Below are 14,354 nucleotides of genomic sequence, written 5' to 3'. Positions count from 1 at the left end.
GACCTATCCCCGCTTATATTATCACACATCTGCACTAAGATCACAACAAATAGCCAACTTAATAAGTGACGAGATTCCAACAACTATTTCCTGCTTACGCCTATTTTTTTTTTTTTTTATAAAAATAGAAATAAAAATATTTCTAGTAAATAAAAAAAATATTCTAAAAATTTAGTGTTATTTTGACGTAAAATATTGTTTTTGATTTAAGTACAGGGCTGACAAATTTGAGGGGAGGGGTTAGCCGAAACCATCAACCCGAGTACTTGACTGGTACTTTATTTTATTGACCCCCTTCCCCGCGAAAGAATAAAAGTAAACTTGACCTGAGTGGAATTTGAACTCAGATCGTAAAGAGCCGGAAGAAATTCCATAGAGCATTTTTTCGACGCTCTAAAATACTAAAATCAAAATAAATAGAATGGAGGGGTTTTTGAAAATAAATTTAATTTTATAACAATTTTTGTCAAATTTTAATTATTTTTTAAATAAATAAAATAAATATATATTGATGTCTATTTTTCTTTTTTTTCTTGTAATTGCAGACCTGGGCAAAGCAAACACCAAACACCAAAAAACACCAAAACTAAAATCAAAAGACTCGGCTTTTTAAGAAAAACAGAACAAATTCACAAGAACATCTTCGGAAGTTTAGCAGACGAATTTCTCTCTCGCACCCACTCTCTTCGGTATATTCCGTCAAGTTTCGGAAGGCATCAGCAGCAGCCACTTGTTAGTATATATAAATAAACGGCTGTCACTATGGCTAGTCAAAGTGAGGCTTATTACGAGGACGACGAAGATTACGACGAGGACGACGAGGACATGCCGGCTACTGAGAGAGATCTTGCCGACGATGCGCAATGGAAGCTAATTCAAAAGAACACTTTTACAAGATGGGCCAACGAGCACCTGAAAACGGTCAGCAAGCAACTAATCGATCTGGAAACGGATTTATCGGATGGTTTAAGGCTTATTGCTCTCGTTGAAGTGCTCTCTAGCAAAAAATTCAAATTTATCAACAAGAAGCCGAACTTCCGAACACAGAAGCTCGAAAACGTTACTAGGGTCTTGAAGTTTCTGGAAGAAGATGAAGGAATCCGTATTGTGAACATAGGTAAGTGTCAACTCCACGTCCTTATCTGTTTGTCATTAGAATCATTAGACGGAAAAGCTGTTTAAAAGAAACATACATGCTTATTCTTTTAACATTTGAGTTGTTAATCGTTTTGGCCGGTGTTAAGAATGAAAAATTAGTCGACAACCACCGACCTTTCTCTTGATGTCTGCTCACCCACCTCTCGCTCTCACTTTCTCTGCTACTAAATTACTATTAGTATCCTTCAAATAATAATTAATGTCAAGTGTCTACATGTATGCCTATATATATGTATATATATATATATATATATGTATATATATATATGTATATATATGTATGTCGTAGTAGCGCACCTGTTTGTTTTTTTTTCTTTTTTTCTGTGTTAGTTATTGTCTTATTTTAGAAATCTGTTCCAGCCAACAGAGTAGAAATGGTATCTAGCTCTGTAGTCATGTAGTAAGACCTGCTTGAAATGTTAGTCAAATCTCCCTCAAATCATATTCAGTTGTCTTGATAAAATAATAAACTGAGGGACACATTTGATAAAGTAGTCCTGCACTATATCCGAGGATAAAACTAGATGGTCACGTTCGGAACGGTTTCGATCTTGGGTCTGCTTGCTCGATAGGGGTTAAATAACCACTAACACCTGTTCTCCTTCTCTCTCTCTCTCTCTCTCTCTCCCTCTCATTTTCGTGTAAACTTCGTTTCGTTATAGAATTATTCTAAACACTTCTGCTTTCTTTCATTCGAAAATAAATGTGCTAAATACTGGCAGCACACGACGAGGGAGCATCATAGTGGTCGCTTACCCTATTAGTAATAGCAACCAAATTCTATCTAATTACGCACCCTACGGTCTTAATGAAAGAAGAACTGCATACATCGACAATGTAGCGTTAAATATAACAATGTCGGGATGGTCGTGGTTGGCATGCTTTTCAATTTACGAGCCCGTTTGATGAAGGCTGACCTGAAGCTAAACATCATCGAACAGGTGTTTATTTTATGTCTAAGCATACACAGCTAGAGCATATAATAAAATATAGTAAAAATTTTCCAACCTATACGACAACTCGTTCGTATATATTCGTATATATTCCGAAAGACAAGGGTCCAAACCGTTAGATTCTTTCACCGAATAAACACTTTTATAAATTCTGGGGAATAAATATATATAAATATAATAAACGATTATATATATATATATATATATATATATATATATATATATACACACACACACACACTTGTTGGGATAAGTTATTATTCTGCTCCTTTCCTATAATCGTTAACTGTTGTTTCTCCTCCAGATCCTAAGTAACTAATTTCTGCTACACACTTGCTCTATTATTGCTTCTACATTCTTCTCGTGCACAAAAAATAACTATAATGATAATGAACTTTATTCGACGCCTTGATTCTTCAAATTTCGATACCGTTAATTCATTGTATAGTTATTTTCTTCCTATCCTACTATCTAGACCGACCAGTGTACTCTTCTCAAGTTTGTCCACACACACACACGCACAAACATCTATGTATAAATACACATATCCCACGCTGACAACTGACTTAGTTCAGAAAGGTTGCGGGAGACTAAGCTGACTGCCGTATTATTGTAATCTTTATTATTATTATTACTCACAACACCTCCCATCCAAACGAAGAGACTGCCATCTTTCAGTACCACCCTCCTGACTGCAAAATAATCAGATTTTTTTTTCTTTCTGGTGTAACTACACAAACTGGGTCTCGTAACTAGGGTGTATATGTGTGAAGGGGAAATGTAGGGGAGGCCAATACATCAGCGGGGGGAAAAACACCCTCTGCATAATCACCACTGGTTTGACCTGCCTTCGTACAGAACACACGCCAAGCTGGTTTCAATTCCTACTCGTAGCTGTTTCGCTTTACTTAAACTGTTAACGCCCTTGGGAAAGACATTAATGTTAACAGCATAAAATAACAGATCCAGTGTTATCCGAAATGAAGGTAATCCAAGAATCTAGTGGCTTCCATCAATTATAAAAAAAGAATCCGGCAACAAAACAAAATAAAAAAAAAAGTACACGATATATGGTTTTAGTTTAACAGTATCCCATTTCACCTTCTCTAAATCCAAGACCTCGTACAGTAGGCAGGGTTCGTAAAGTTGCTCGAATTTTCAAATGGTATTATTTTCATGCTTTGGGGACTTAAATTTTCAACATTAAGTGCTCCTCAGAGTATGTATGCGATAAATCATATACACAGTTTCGGCATAACTGTCCCTCTAAGTGTCCCCCCACATCTCAAAGGAAAGACAAAAAGTGCATGGAGGTGATAGTAGGGGAGAGGGCAAAATTTAAAAGGGTAAAAAAGAACTCGGGAGTTTTGAGGTGGAAAATGATATATTCATTCATTCGTTCGGATTTACGTCTGGGTTTTTTTTCCTATGCTAGCAAGGGTAAGACTGGTACATATTGTTTTATAGCCGGATGCCCTTCCTGTCGATAAACCTTGGAAGTTGTCATGCGACGCATTTTTCAAAAGCGCAAAGCTATTGGAGGATTTGTTGACAGGGAAATGTGAAGAGGACACCGTAACTCATGAAATTGCAGAATGTAAACACACACACACACTTGCGCGCGAGAGAGAGACCAGCTTCTTTCAGTTTCCGTTTACCAAATTCATTCAGAAGGCATTAGTTGGCTCAGGGTAAAAGACATTTGGCCAAGGTAGTAAAGCAGTGAGAACTAAACTTTGAACCAGACAGCCATATCTCTCGTATATTCATTTTTAGCTAAATTTTTCTAGAGATAACTTACATTAAGGAACACAGTTATATGGAAAGAAAATAAAAATTTTAAATTATCAAATAAAATTAGAATGTTGCGATAAACCAGGGGAAAAAAAACCCTTCTGTATGTCTCCCTCTTTGTTTGACAACTGATATTAGTTTGTTTACGTCCCCGCAACACGGTGGCTCAGCAAAGATAAACCTGTGGAATGGGCCGCTGAGTCGAAATAAGTATAGAAAGTCTGTTGGAACGACCAAACTCGTATTTATCTGTTGTGTGTAACACACACACACTTACATGGTATATAATTATATATATGTAGATATATACAGATATCATTCATGCTATATGTACACACACACACACACACACACACACACACACACACACACACACACACACACACACACACACACACACGCACACTTCATAGATTCTATAAGTTATGAGTATGATATATAAATCGTGTGGTTTGTCTTTATTCCCATTATTCGTTTTCTTATGCGTTGACTTGTGGCACTTGGCAGGTAACTGGTTGTCTTGCATATTCACCTGTTATTTAATGTACCTGTCGGTAACAAACCAGTTAGCCCGGTCTGGCTTACTTGTAGTGGATATAGTTGTTTATTTTCCGTTGTCGATATTGATAGTGGTGGTAGGTTCTTTACTACTTGACTATAATCTTAAATCTCTCTGTTCGTGCTTGTCTCGTCTTTTAAAATGTTGCTGTGGATTTATTTTTTATCGTTGCATACTCGCCCCTATTGTTAATATTACACAGTTCCTTTCCTGTGACAAACTACTACAATTATTTTTAAAAGGACGAGCTATTTGTATACAAATGGCTCATCCTGCCACCTTTCTAACAAAGAATTTGATAATGATTCATAGAGGGACGGAAAACAGAAAATAAAAAAAAGAAAAACCAGGCCTTGTTGTGTTGTACAACTTAGTCCCGCCTCTGCCACTCCTTTATCAAGTAATTCACTGCAAGTGGAAAGGGAAGTTGCGAACAGAAACTTCTAGCTGGTCTTTTGCTATTTCGACAATCCTACAGTCCTATGTCAGCTTAATCACATTTACCTTTCTTTTTGTTTAATATTTATTTTAAAAAATCGCTACTGATAGCTTTTTAAAGTTATAATTAACATTGCTTTCATTATTACCATTTGTTAAATTAACAGTTTATATTCTAATGAATTCGTTTGCCTATTTTTTTCCCTTCTGTTGAACAACTTGTCAAGAGACATTAAAAAAACCTTATTCTCGTCAAATCATAATAAATATCCTGACGTAACCGGCAATACGGTGCATCTAGGTCAGCATTGCTAGTACTAAGCATGGACCTGCTGTTGTCTAGCTTATTCTGTTTTATTAAATACCAAAGTATCAACATTTTTTTTTTTTCAGGAGACATATAATTACGTCTCACTCTGACTTAAAATGCATTGGCCCCTTTTTAAGCTCCTTTTTGCTAATTATTATTTCTCGTATCAGAATAACAGGAATTTTATTAGTCATTTTATAATTACTTTCTCATAGAGTAGGTGTTCTCTACTCGGAAATTCTTGCTACTTTTCAAATTATATTTATACTGTATGTATGTGTGTGTAAAAAGAGAGGGGAAGTGGTTAGGAATATGCTAGGAGCTATTTAATAGAGAGAATACTCATGAATATTGCATATTGTATTATATATTATTGTATAGAAGCATCCACTTGGTAGTCAGATTAAAAGGAAACATTTTGAACTACACACTTGGCCCATCAAGTGTCCTATCACATTTTTGTTTGCATGGATTGCTGAGCTGGTTTGAACTGCAGACAGGAGTACCATGTCAGCATATGCAGACAATGTTACCACAATAGTGTCAAACACACAACTTGACACCATTTTAAAGGAATTAAACTGGACAAGTTGTTGGGATTGCTCCATCTTGGAACCTCGGAGACACGTCTGTAATTTGTGTCAATGGACCAATTAAGTTGCTTGAGCTGTGGTTTCTTTCAGATTTGTGAGGTGGATGGGAATTGAGATCAGCCAGTTGGCCTGTATCACCCAGAAATAGTTTGAGAGTGATCTTTCTCTGAAAAGTTGGACAGAGGTGGCAAACGCATACATTGTTTTTGTGATGTATGATTACCTTTTCATGATGCTTTGCCCCAGTTTTTGTCTGAGTAGCTTGAAAGATCTACTCTTTTGTTTATTGTAGAAAGAACTCATTCCACTGATAATTATTTTACTGTGCAGATATTTTGAGGCTGCAACAGCTATAAAAATATCTACATGGTGAGCAGGTGTGATTGTCCTTTATCAAGCATGTTTACCCTCAAGCTTGTCTCTTTGAAGTTACAATTCTGGGTCAGGTAAAGACTAAGACTGGTGCTGGTCATCTGAAATGTCATACTCATAGCCTTCTACCAGCTAGGCAGTGTAGTCCCCACATTAGAGTTCTGCAGAGGGTTAATGAAGTGTAATGTTTTGAAAGACATTTGACTTGAGAACTGTGGATAATTTCCAGAAATATTGGGCCTAGAAATATTACAGAGGGACATTGCTGATTCAGAATGAACATTACTGGCATGGAAATGTCATCATTAGGTCCAAGCCCAGTTTGGACCATTCTGCATATACTCACTCATTGTCTGAATGTTGCTGTTTTGGGCAGTTTTTGAACAGCTGTCATGTGTAGGATGGATAGGTTATTAGCTGAGTCTATTGTGGAGATCACTCTGCTATCTTTTGTCAGCAGGACAGGTAGCTTTCTAATGTTTGGTGGCTATAGAGAGAGACCATGATTGACACACCGAAAACTGAAAGTGCCGAGGACAGACTTTTCTCACATTGATGAAGTCCTCATCTATTTTCTAACTCTTATTTTTCACACACTTCACTTGGAGTGGAAGGTGAAAATGGAAAAGGCATCCCAGCATAGTTGTTGAATGGTAGCTTGAGTGAATGGTTCTATTTTCGGCATGTACCAATAAGCTTGGGAAGGACACTCTGTTATTTAGTATAATCTTGGTCCTTCAGTAGTCCAATGAGGCAAACTGTCTCTTGACACTTCAGCATATATATTGCTATACTGCAATAAACCATTTTTTCTCTCAAACATTTGATTTCTGTACAAACCCTCAATGCTCTCAATAACCGACCCTTGTGATGCCCTTTCATCTGGCACCCTTGTGGCAGTAATAAAGAAACAAAAAATGTCTTTTGAATGACACTCCTGATTGCTGTGAATCTCATTCCTGTTTTCCAGCTGACTTTATCTAAAGAGCTGCTTGTCAAGGTCAAACCTTGACCTTTTGGTTCCAGCTATGCCTATGTTGAGTTGTGGGAGGAGACAGCAGTATTCTAACCTGATATGCTACTCCTTCCCTTCATTCTTGTTTTTCACTCAATTTTAGAAATAACTGTTCTAGACTTCTTCAACACTCTTGAAATTTATAGTTAGAAATATATTTTCACATCTTTTTATATCTTCAACTCATACTTTCTTTTTAATAACTGAATCCAGTTGTAAATTCTTGACTGAACTGCCATTCTCTTATCCTCTTGTTTCTCCTGTTATTAACCACTATCCAAAAATGTTTTTGTTTTGTAAATTTAAAACCTTGTTTTATCATTTAAAACCGGCTGCATGGAACATTTCCTTTTGGTGTGTACAAAATTCTCATTACAGCTTTAAGTACTACTCAACAGTTCCTGTTACTTATCACCATTTTTAATATCAGTTGTAAGAAATAAGCCCCTTTGGAGAGATGCCCCTATATGGCTACTCAACCTGCTAGAAATAGCTGTCAAAAATCCCTCAAGTTACATCCTACCATCTTAAAAACAGAAATATTAGTTGAGGTAATCCTTAATGTACACTCAAGAACACTGACAGGGATGGTCACATGTGGAATTCCATTTGAGTATAGGTCTAGCTGGATGGTTTACAGAACTTACTGCAGTTACCGTAGTTGGATTTAATATTGCAATGAGTTCAAATCCTTGTTGCTTGTCCATCCTTGCTCCAAATAGTGAACACCAGGTATAGCTATGTGATAAAGAAGCTTGCTTTGTAACCATATGGTTTTGGGTTCAGTCTCTTGGGCAAATCCTTCACTAGGCCAACCAATGGCTTGTGACTAAATCTGAAAAATGGAAATCTATTGTCTGTGTTTTTGTCCCCATGCTTGGCAACCAATGTTGGTTTATGTGCTCACAACTTGGCAGTTTGGCTTAAGAGGCCAAAGTATCAGTCTTAGAAATACTGGGGTCAATTTGTTCAACTAAACCCTTTAAAGCAGTGCTCCAGCATGGCTGCAATTCAATGGCTGGAGCAAATAATTGATAAAAGATTGTCATGTACTGGGGTTGACTTTGATCCCTACAATTATGAGGCAGCATAATTATATCCAAAAACGTTCTTGTCACTAAAGCCTGAAGCTTTTGAATTTTATGTTCCAAACTCCTGACTAGAACCTTCATTAACTCTTTCTAGGCCTTCCTTCACTTAGCTTTATTTTTGCTTTGGAATATGAATGAGACGTGTCTCTTGTTTTAACTAACTACTTCAAGTGAAATAAAGGTATCAATGGAACAGCTGTTTATTTTTAATTGAATAAAATATAGAGCAAAGAAAAGTTCATAAATAATAGTTCATCTTTTGTCTCCACTAAATAACCTGATATGTTTGAATATTTTGATCATTTTTTTAAAATCTAGGATTATCTGCTCACCAACATTGCATTTGGGTGAAAATTTTAAATTCTAGAATTTATATCAACATATGGGTTTTAGTAATTGAGATTTATGTCCAATTCATACCAGAATGGAACATGGATGCTAAATGACGAGTGTTATCATTACAGAAAGTGGTTTAACTGAATTTTTATACATAATTTTACATTTTGATTTCAAAATTATATATAATGGATTATCTACAAATGTATTTCCTTTTTAAAATTGTTTTTATAAATTTTGCTTGAAGATTTGCTCTTTCTCTCTATTGGAATAGTCTCGGTTGGATGGCTAAGCAAAGGGGAGATTGATTTTCATTCTCTTGTAAAGGTAACAATCATAATTACTGGGCTCAATTTCTGTTGTTCCTCTTTATCCCTAGATTGGGTATAGTGTGTTCTAAAACGGTTTTAGGGACCACTTGCATAGTGTGCAATTTCAAAAAATGAATCTGAGGTCCCACTGACATAGCTATATATATATATATATATATATGTATGTGTATATATATATATATATATATATATATATAAAGCTTACTAGAGCCACCTACACACTAAGGATTGGTAGTTGCAGATCATAACATTATTTAATATTCAGTCAGTTCAGTATGAAAAAAAGAGACATGTGAAATAAGTTGTCTACATTATTGTTTTTCTTTTTCACATCTTCTGTATTTTTATTTAAATAAACACTAAAACTCAACTAAACGTATGCCATATGTTTTATAAGCTGTTCTTGTTTACCTTGTCTAGTATGTCTGATATATATTATCATTACGAACCATTTTCTTTATATTTTAAGTTATTAGTCTTCAAAGGTTTTGACAAATTTCATGTACAATAATTGTGATTGGCCTAACTGGTTGTTGAAATGGATAAATCAATTCAATTCTATTGTTTTATATGTTCAATCATTAATGACCTATTTGAATTATTTATCTTTCCTGTTCAGTAAATTTATATATTTACCCTTATTATGGTAGTAGTTAGAGCATTGGTTGAAATTCTTTGCACTATTTATTGAAGCTTTTCATAGTTTGAGTTCAAATCCTGCTGTGGCCTACTTAATCTGTCACTTCGTTAAATACCACCATCACCAGGTACTTTGGGTGGCTTTAGCCAGAGTCTGTGACTCGAGACCTGGTTATTTCTAGCAAGTCATGCAACCAGGCAGAAGCTCTCCTCTTGGTTTGTGCACTCTTCATTTTTATGTATTTGTAACCCATGTGATTACTCCAGTAAGGTTTCACCAAGATATACTTGTACAAATAATTTGTTTTGGACCCTAACCCTAACCCTAATCCATTTGGACCAAGTCTTTGGTTTGGCAACACCTTCCTTCCTCCCGATAAGTTTTGGACGCCCTGTAAAAGGTTATGTACACTGCATTTTTGACTGACAAAATAGTTTTCTGGGCCAAAAAATACCAACTTATCTATGTATACAAGCTACATTTCCTGAAGATCTGTAACTTGTTCCCAAGAGCAAAAAAACAAATTAAAGCCTTGTTTTTCTGCTCAAATTTAGAGAAGCCAACGACAGCTGTTAATTTTTATTCTATTTAAACCCCTGCACATCTTTTTAGGCTGGCAGATATAAATCTCCCTACTTCTTGGTTGAACAGTTTACTAAGTCTTAAGTCTCTGATACTTTAAACAATGCTGTTTATTCAGACTTTTTAATAACTTGCATTGTTATCCTGTTGGTCATTCATGTTTGTGATGCTGTTATTTCTCTATTCCATTCATAATGAAACAAACAATATAGTTTTTGTTTTTAGGAAACAAAAACTACTTTTTCAAGATGCATCAATTAAACCTAACCCATGCAATATCCTATGCTTAGCCTAGTCTGGCCTATCCTATATGTCGTTCTTGTTTATTAATTAGTGATGAAATTATTTCTACTAAAATATGTAAACCAGTTAACGAACCTTAGATGTTATTATCGTCATTACAATCGTATAGATATCTTGTATTGAGCATCACCAGAATGATTGCTCTCTCTCCCTCAGAGAGAGAGACAGACACAGAGAAATCAGCTGAGAGAGATTGTTAGCCAGGTTTATATTCCTAAGATATGTATGAAATGATGGTTCCCCTATGGTTACATCAAGAGTTGAGGCTTCATGGAAGGAAGCAAATAGATATCTCATTCTTCACATCTTTTAAATATGAGGTTTTGTTGCTACATTACTAATATTATCTTGACCTATGCTTGAACTGTCAGTCAAATCCTCTCTTATCAAACCCCACTGTCTTAAAAGCTGGTAAGATACATCGGTTAGTATGATCTTAGATATTTATCTGAATAAGTGATTATGGCTCAAATGCTTTTAATCATAGACTACATGGAGATATCCTAAGGTTAAAAACAGACGAAACAAAAACCCCGAAAGCAAACTATAATTAGGACGTGAGCATGTATGGAGAATTATTTAATGAAAATTGTATCTTATCTAAATATACAGTATGGCTTTGAACAACTGTATTTAGAGCTGAATTGTGTAAGTTTATTTGGAGGTGCTGAGTGACGTCTTTCAGGAGATTGACACTTGCTGAGCAAAGCAGGCACAACCAAGTAATTGTCTGTTATATATTTGATGATAGTATGGGAATTGTCTTAATTTCTGAAATACATTCCAACCAATCCTAGTTGTTGAATTGGAGAGTCTTTTAAGAGTTCAGAGTGGAGAACTAGTTTTCTAATATTTTAGTCTTTGAAACAACAACAATAATAATAATAATAATAATACTAATGGTTTCAAATTTTCGCATAAAGCCAGCTATTTTGGAGGAGGTGATAAGTCAATTAGATCAACCTTAGTGCTCAGCTGGTACTTATTTTATCAACTCTGAAAGGATGAAAAGCAAAGTCCACCTTGGCAAAGTATGAACTCAGAGTGTAAAGACAGACTAAATTCCACTAAGCATTTTACCTGGGGTGCTAACAATTTTGCCAACTCTTCACCTTAATGATAGTAATAATAATAATGTCTCTTATATCTAGAGAGTTACCACTAAGCTGTTGCTTAGTTCTGAGCTCTATTAACTCTTTTGTTGCTATATTTCTGTTGGAACACATTGCTTTTATTTCGATCAATTTTGAATATAATAAAGGATTTAGTAAAATAAGTCACAATTAAACTGGTGTCTTGGAATATAAATTAGCACAAACTCTTGATGGAAAGTTCTAATTTGTATCACTTTTTTTTTTTTTTTTAAAGAGGAAGTTTGTACTATAGAACCGGAAATGATCTTGGGGGTGTTGGTATAAAGAACTAAGTAGACAGAAGCTGAATTCTCTCCAGGATAGAATCCTAGACTGTCGTAGGTAACTTCCCCAAGTGTCATTGTTTTTGTTTTCTATGTCTAACAAAACTAAGACAGTAAGCCCAAATGCTTTATTTTTTAAATGTCCTGCTTTTAATTTTTATCCACTGTAAAGTGGTTGGCATTAGGAAGGGCGTCCAGCTGTAGAAACTATGCCAAAGTTGATATTGGAGCCTGGTGCAGCTCTGGCCAGCATGGAAAATGAGTCAAGTAAAAGATATGATGCATGAAAGGCTTCTGTACAGTTTCCATCGACCAAATTTCACTCAAGGGATTAGTCAACCTGGGGTCATTAAGAAAAGACTTGACAAGATTCCACACAGTGGGACCAAACCCCAAACTACTTGGTTGTGAAATAAACCACCCATCCATACTTCCATATAGAAACATCTGTACCTGTATCTAATTGTCATTTTATGTCCATTTTCCATTTTCGCATGGGTTTGGACAGCTGGACACAAACTGACAAGGCCAGGGGCTGCATCAGGTTGCATAATCTGTTTTGGCTTGGTTTCTACAGCTGGACACACTTCCTAACGCCAACCACTACGCAGAGTGTACTGGGTACTTTTTATGTGGCACCATCAGCAATCTTCTATATTTAGCATTAAATTTTCAACCTTAAAAAAAAAAAAATCTGGCTCCTTTTGAGTTAAGAAATTAATTCTATACTAATTAATCCATTTTGGGGTTTCATAAAGTGTCAAGATCTTGCTAATGAATTTATTTGATGTTTTGATAAATTCTTTCTTTTTTGAAATTTTGTTTTTTAATATACTTTCTGATGGTTGTCTTAATTGTAACAGCTGTTAGCATAGATAGCTTAACTTGTAAATCCTGTGAGGTGGAAGTGTTTAACTCCAGTTGAGCTGGACGCTCATCATTGATGTGTGATAGCAATCTTTAACTAACAGGCATTAGGAAATATCTTGGGCTTTTTTTTTCCTTCATCCTCAGAACTTACTTAATCTAAGTTCAGCTCGGATTGAATTGACAGTCCAGTGAATCTTCTATAAGTAGTATCTTTTATCTCTAACATTATCATGTTTCAATTGTTGAACTAATGTCCATATTGGCGCAACAACTTGAAGTCTTGAGTCAAATAAATTTGCACCAGCACCCATTTTTAAGTCTGGTATTTACTTTATAGACTTGATTTTTTTTTCTTCTGATATTTGGTTATTTCCAGCCATTTCAAGTGTCCACATTGAGGTTCCCCTTGTTAGCAGCTTTGACAAGGGTCAGTATAGATATAGCTTTAGTCTTGTATTAGTACTGAGTGAGCAAATCCTATTAGCAAGGTTATGCAAGCCATGATCAACATATATTTTTCCTATGTGCAGAGAACTCCTGATTGCATGCTCCAATAAAGACAAGTATGTGTTGAGGGGGTGGGGGGATAAGGCTTCAGTTTGTGTACTGCAAAAAAAAAAAAGATTCTTAGATTATTGAAAAAGCAGTCTTCTTGTGTTGAGACTATCAATGAGTATGGTTGGTCATTGACTGTGAGTTTGCATGGAGGTGGTAGCAGTATGTCAGCAGGGTGTGTAATCGCTTTAAAGCCGAGACAGCCATATTGTCATCATTTTGACTGTTTTTCCTTGCTCCCAGGGGCTGGAAGGAAAATCATGTACTGAAGTTTTGTTTTAATTTAATTATTTTTCTTCTTTGATTGCTAATACTTCTGTGGCTATAAATTTTAATCCTATTTAAAATATATACCAAACAAACATCAAAAAGCTAAATATTGTATAAAAAAAAAATATGTAAATATATATTTTATAGTTCTTTTATTTTTGCTTTTTTTTCTGCCTTTTTCCCTGAAATTTGATTTGATGTAATTTATTATATATATATATATATATATATATATATATATATATATATATATATATATATATATATATATATATATAATTTGCAATACTTCTGTGGCATTTGATATTTTCGACATTTTGGAAACTCTAAATTCTTGCTAGTATTTAGTATATATTAGCTGGCTTTAAGAAACTGGTTTAGAAACATTCCTTTTGACATCCATGTTTTTTTATGCCAAAAATATGGACTATTTAATATATTCCTCATGTGGATATTAATATATATATATATATATATATATATATATATAATGTGCGTACATAAAATATTAATTCATCTTTCATTTTATCATCTGCTTCCTATCAAATCCAAATAACTTTGTAATCAGCTAGAAATTTTATAATATACTACCACTTATGTTAATATGCTTTTACTATTTTTTTACTGTACAAACCACCACTATATTGGAGGCCAAGTAAAACGAGTTTTTTAAAAAAATTTTTAGCATGAGCAATGTAAATGGTGTTAGGTGATTCCAGCCAGAGACCTAGTAGGGTATATCATACTTTACATACTTGCCACTTGT

General features: G+C 34.9%; 1 protein-coding gene across 1 annotated transcript in view; it reads left to right on the top strand.

Moving 5' to 3' along the window:
- LOC106873618 (filamin-A) overlaps positions 1 to 14,354 on the top strand; it is a gene marked incomplete at its 3' end in the record, with an annotated part of 130,135 nt that overhangs the window by 42,641 nt on the left and 73,140 nt on the right. The window contains exon 2 of the mRNA XM_089363411.1: positions 546 to 1,117. Coding sequence (XP_089219537.1) covers positions 763 to 1,117 — 355 coding nt within the window. The remainder of the gene's footprint in view (positions 1 to 545; positions 1,118 to 14,354) is intronic.

This window comes from Octopus bimaculoides, chromosome 15 (genome assembly GCF_046866305.1).
Source record: "Octopus bimaculoides isolate indiv1 chromosome 15, ASM4686630v1, whole genome shotgun sequence".
NCBI lineage: Eukaryota > Metazoa > Mollusca > Cephalopoda > Octopoda > Octopodidae > Octopus > Octopus bimaculoides.
Note: the sequence above shows the minus strand (reverse complement) of the source record. Positions and strands in the feature narration are given on the sequence as shown.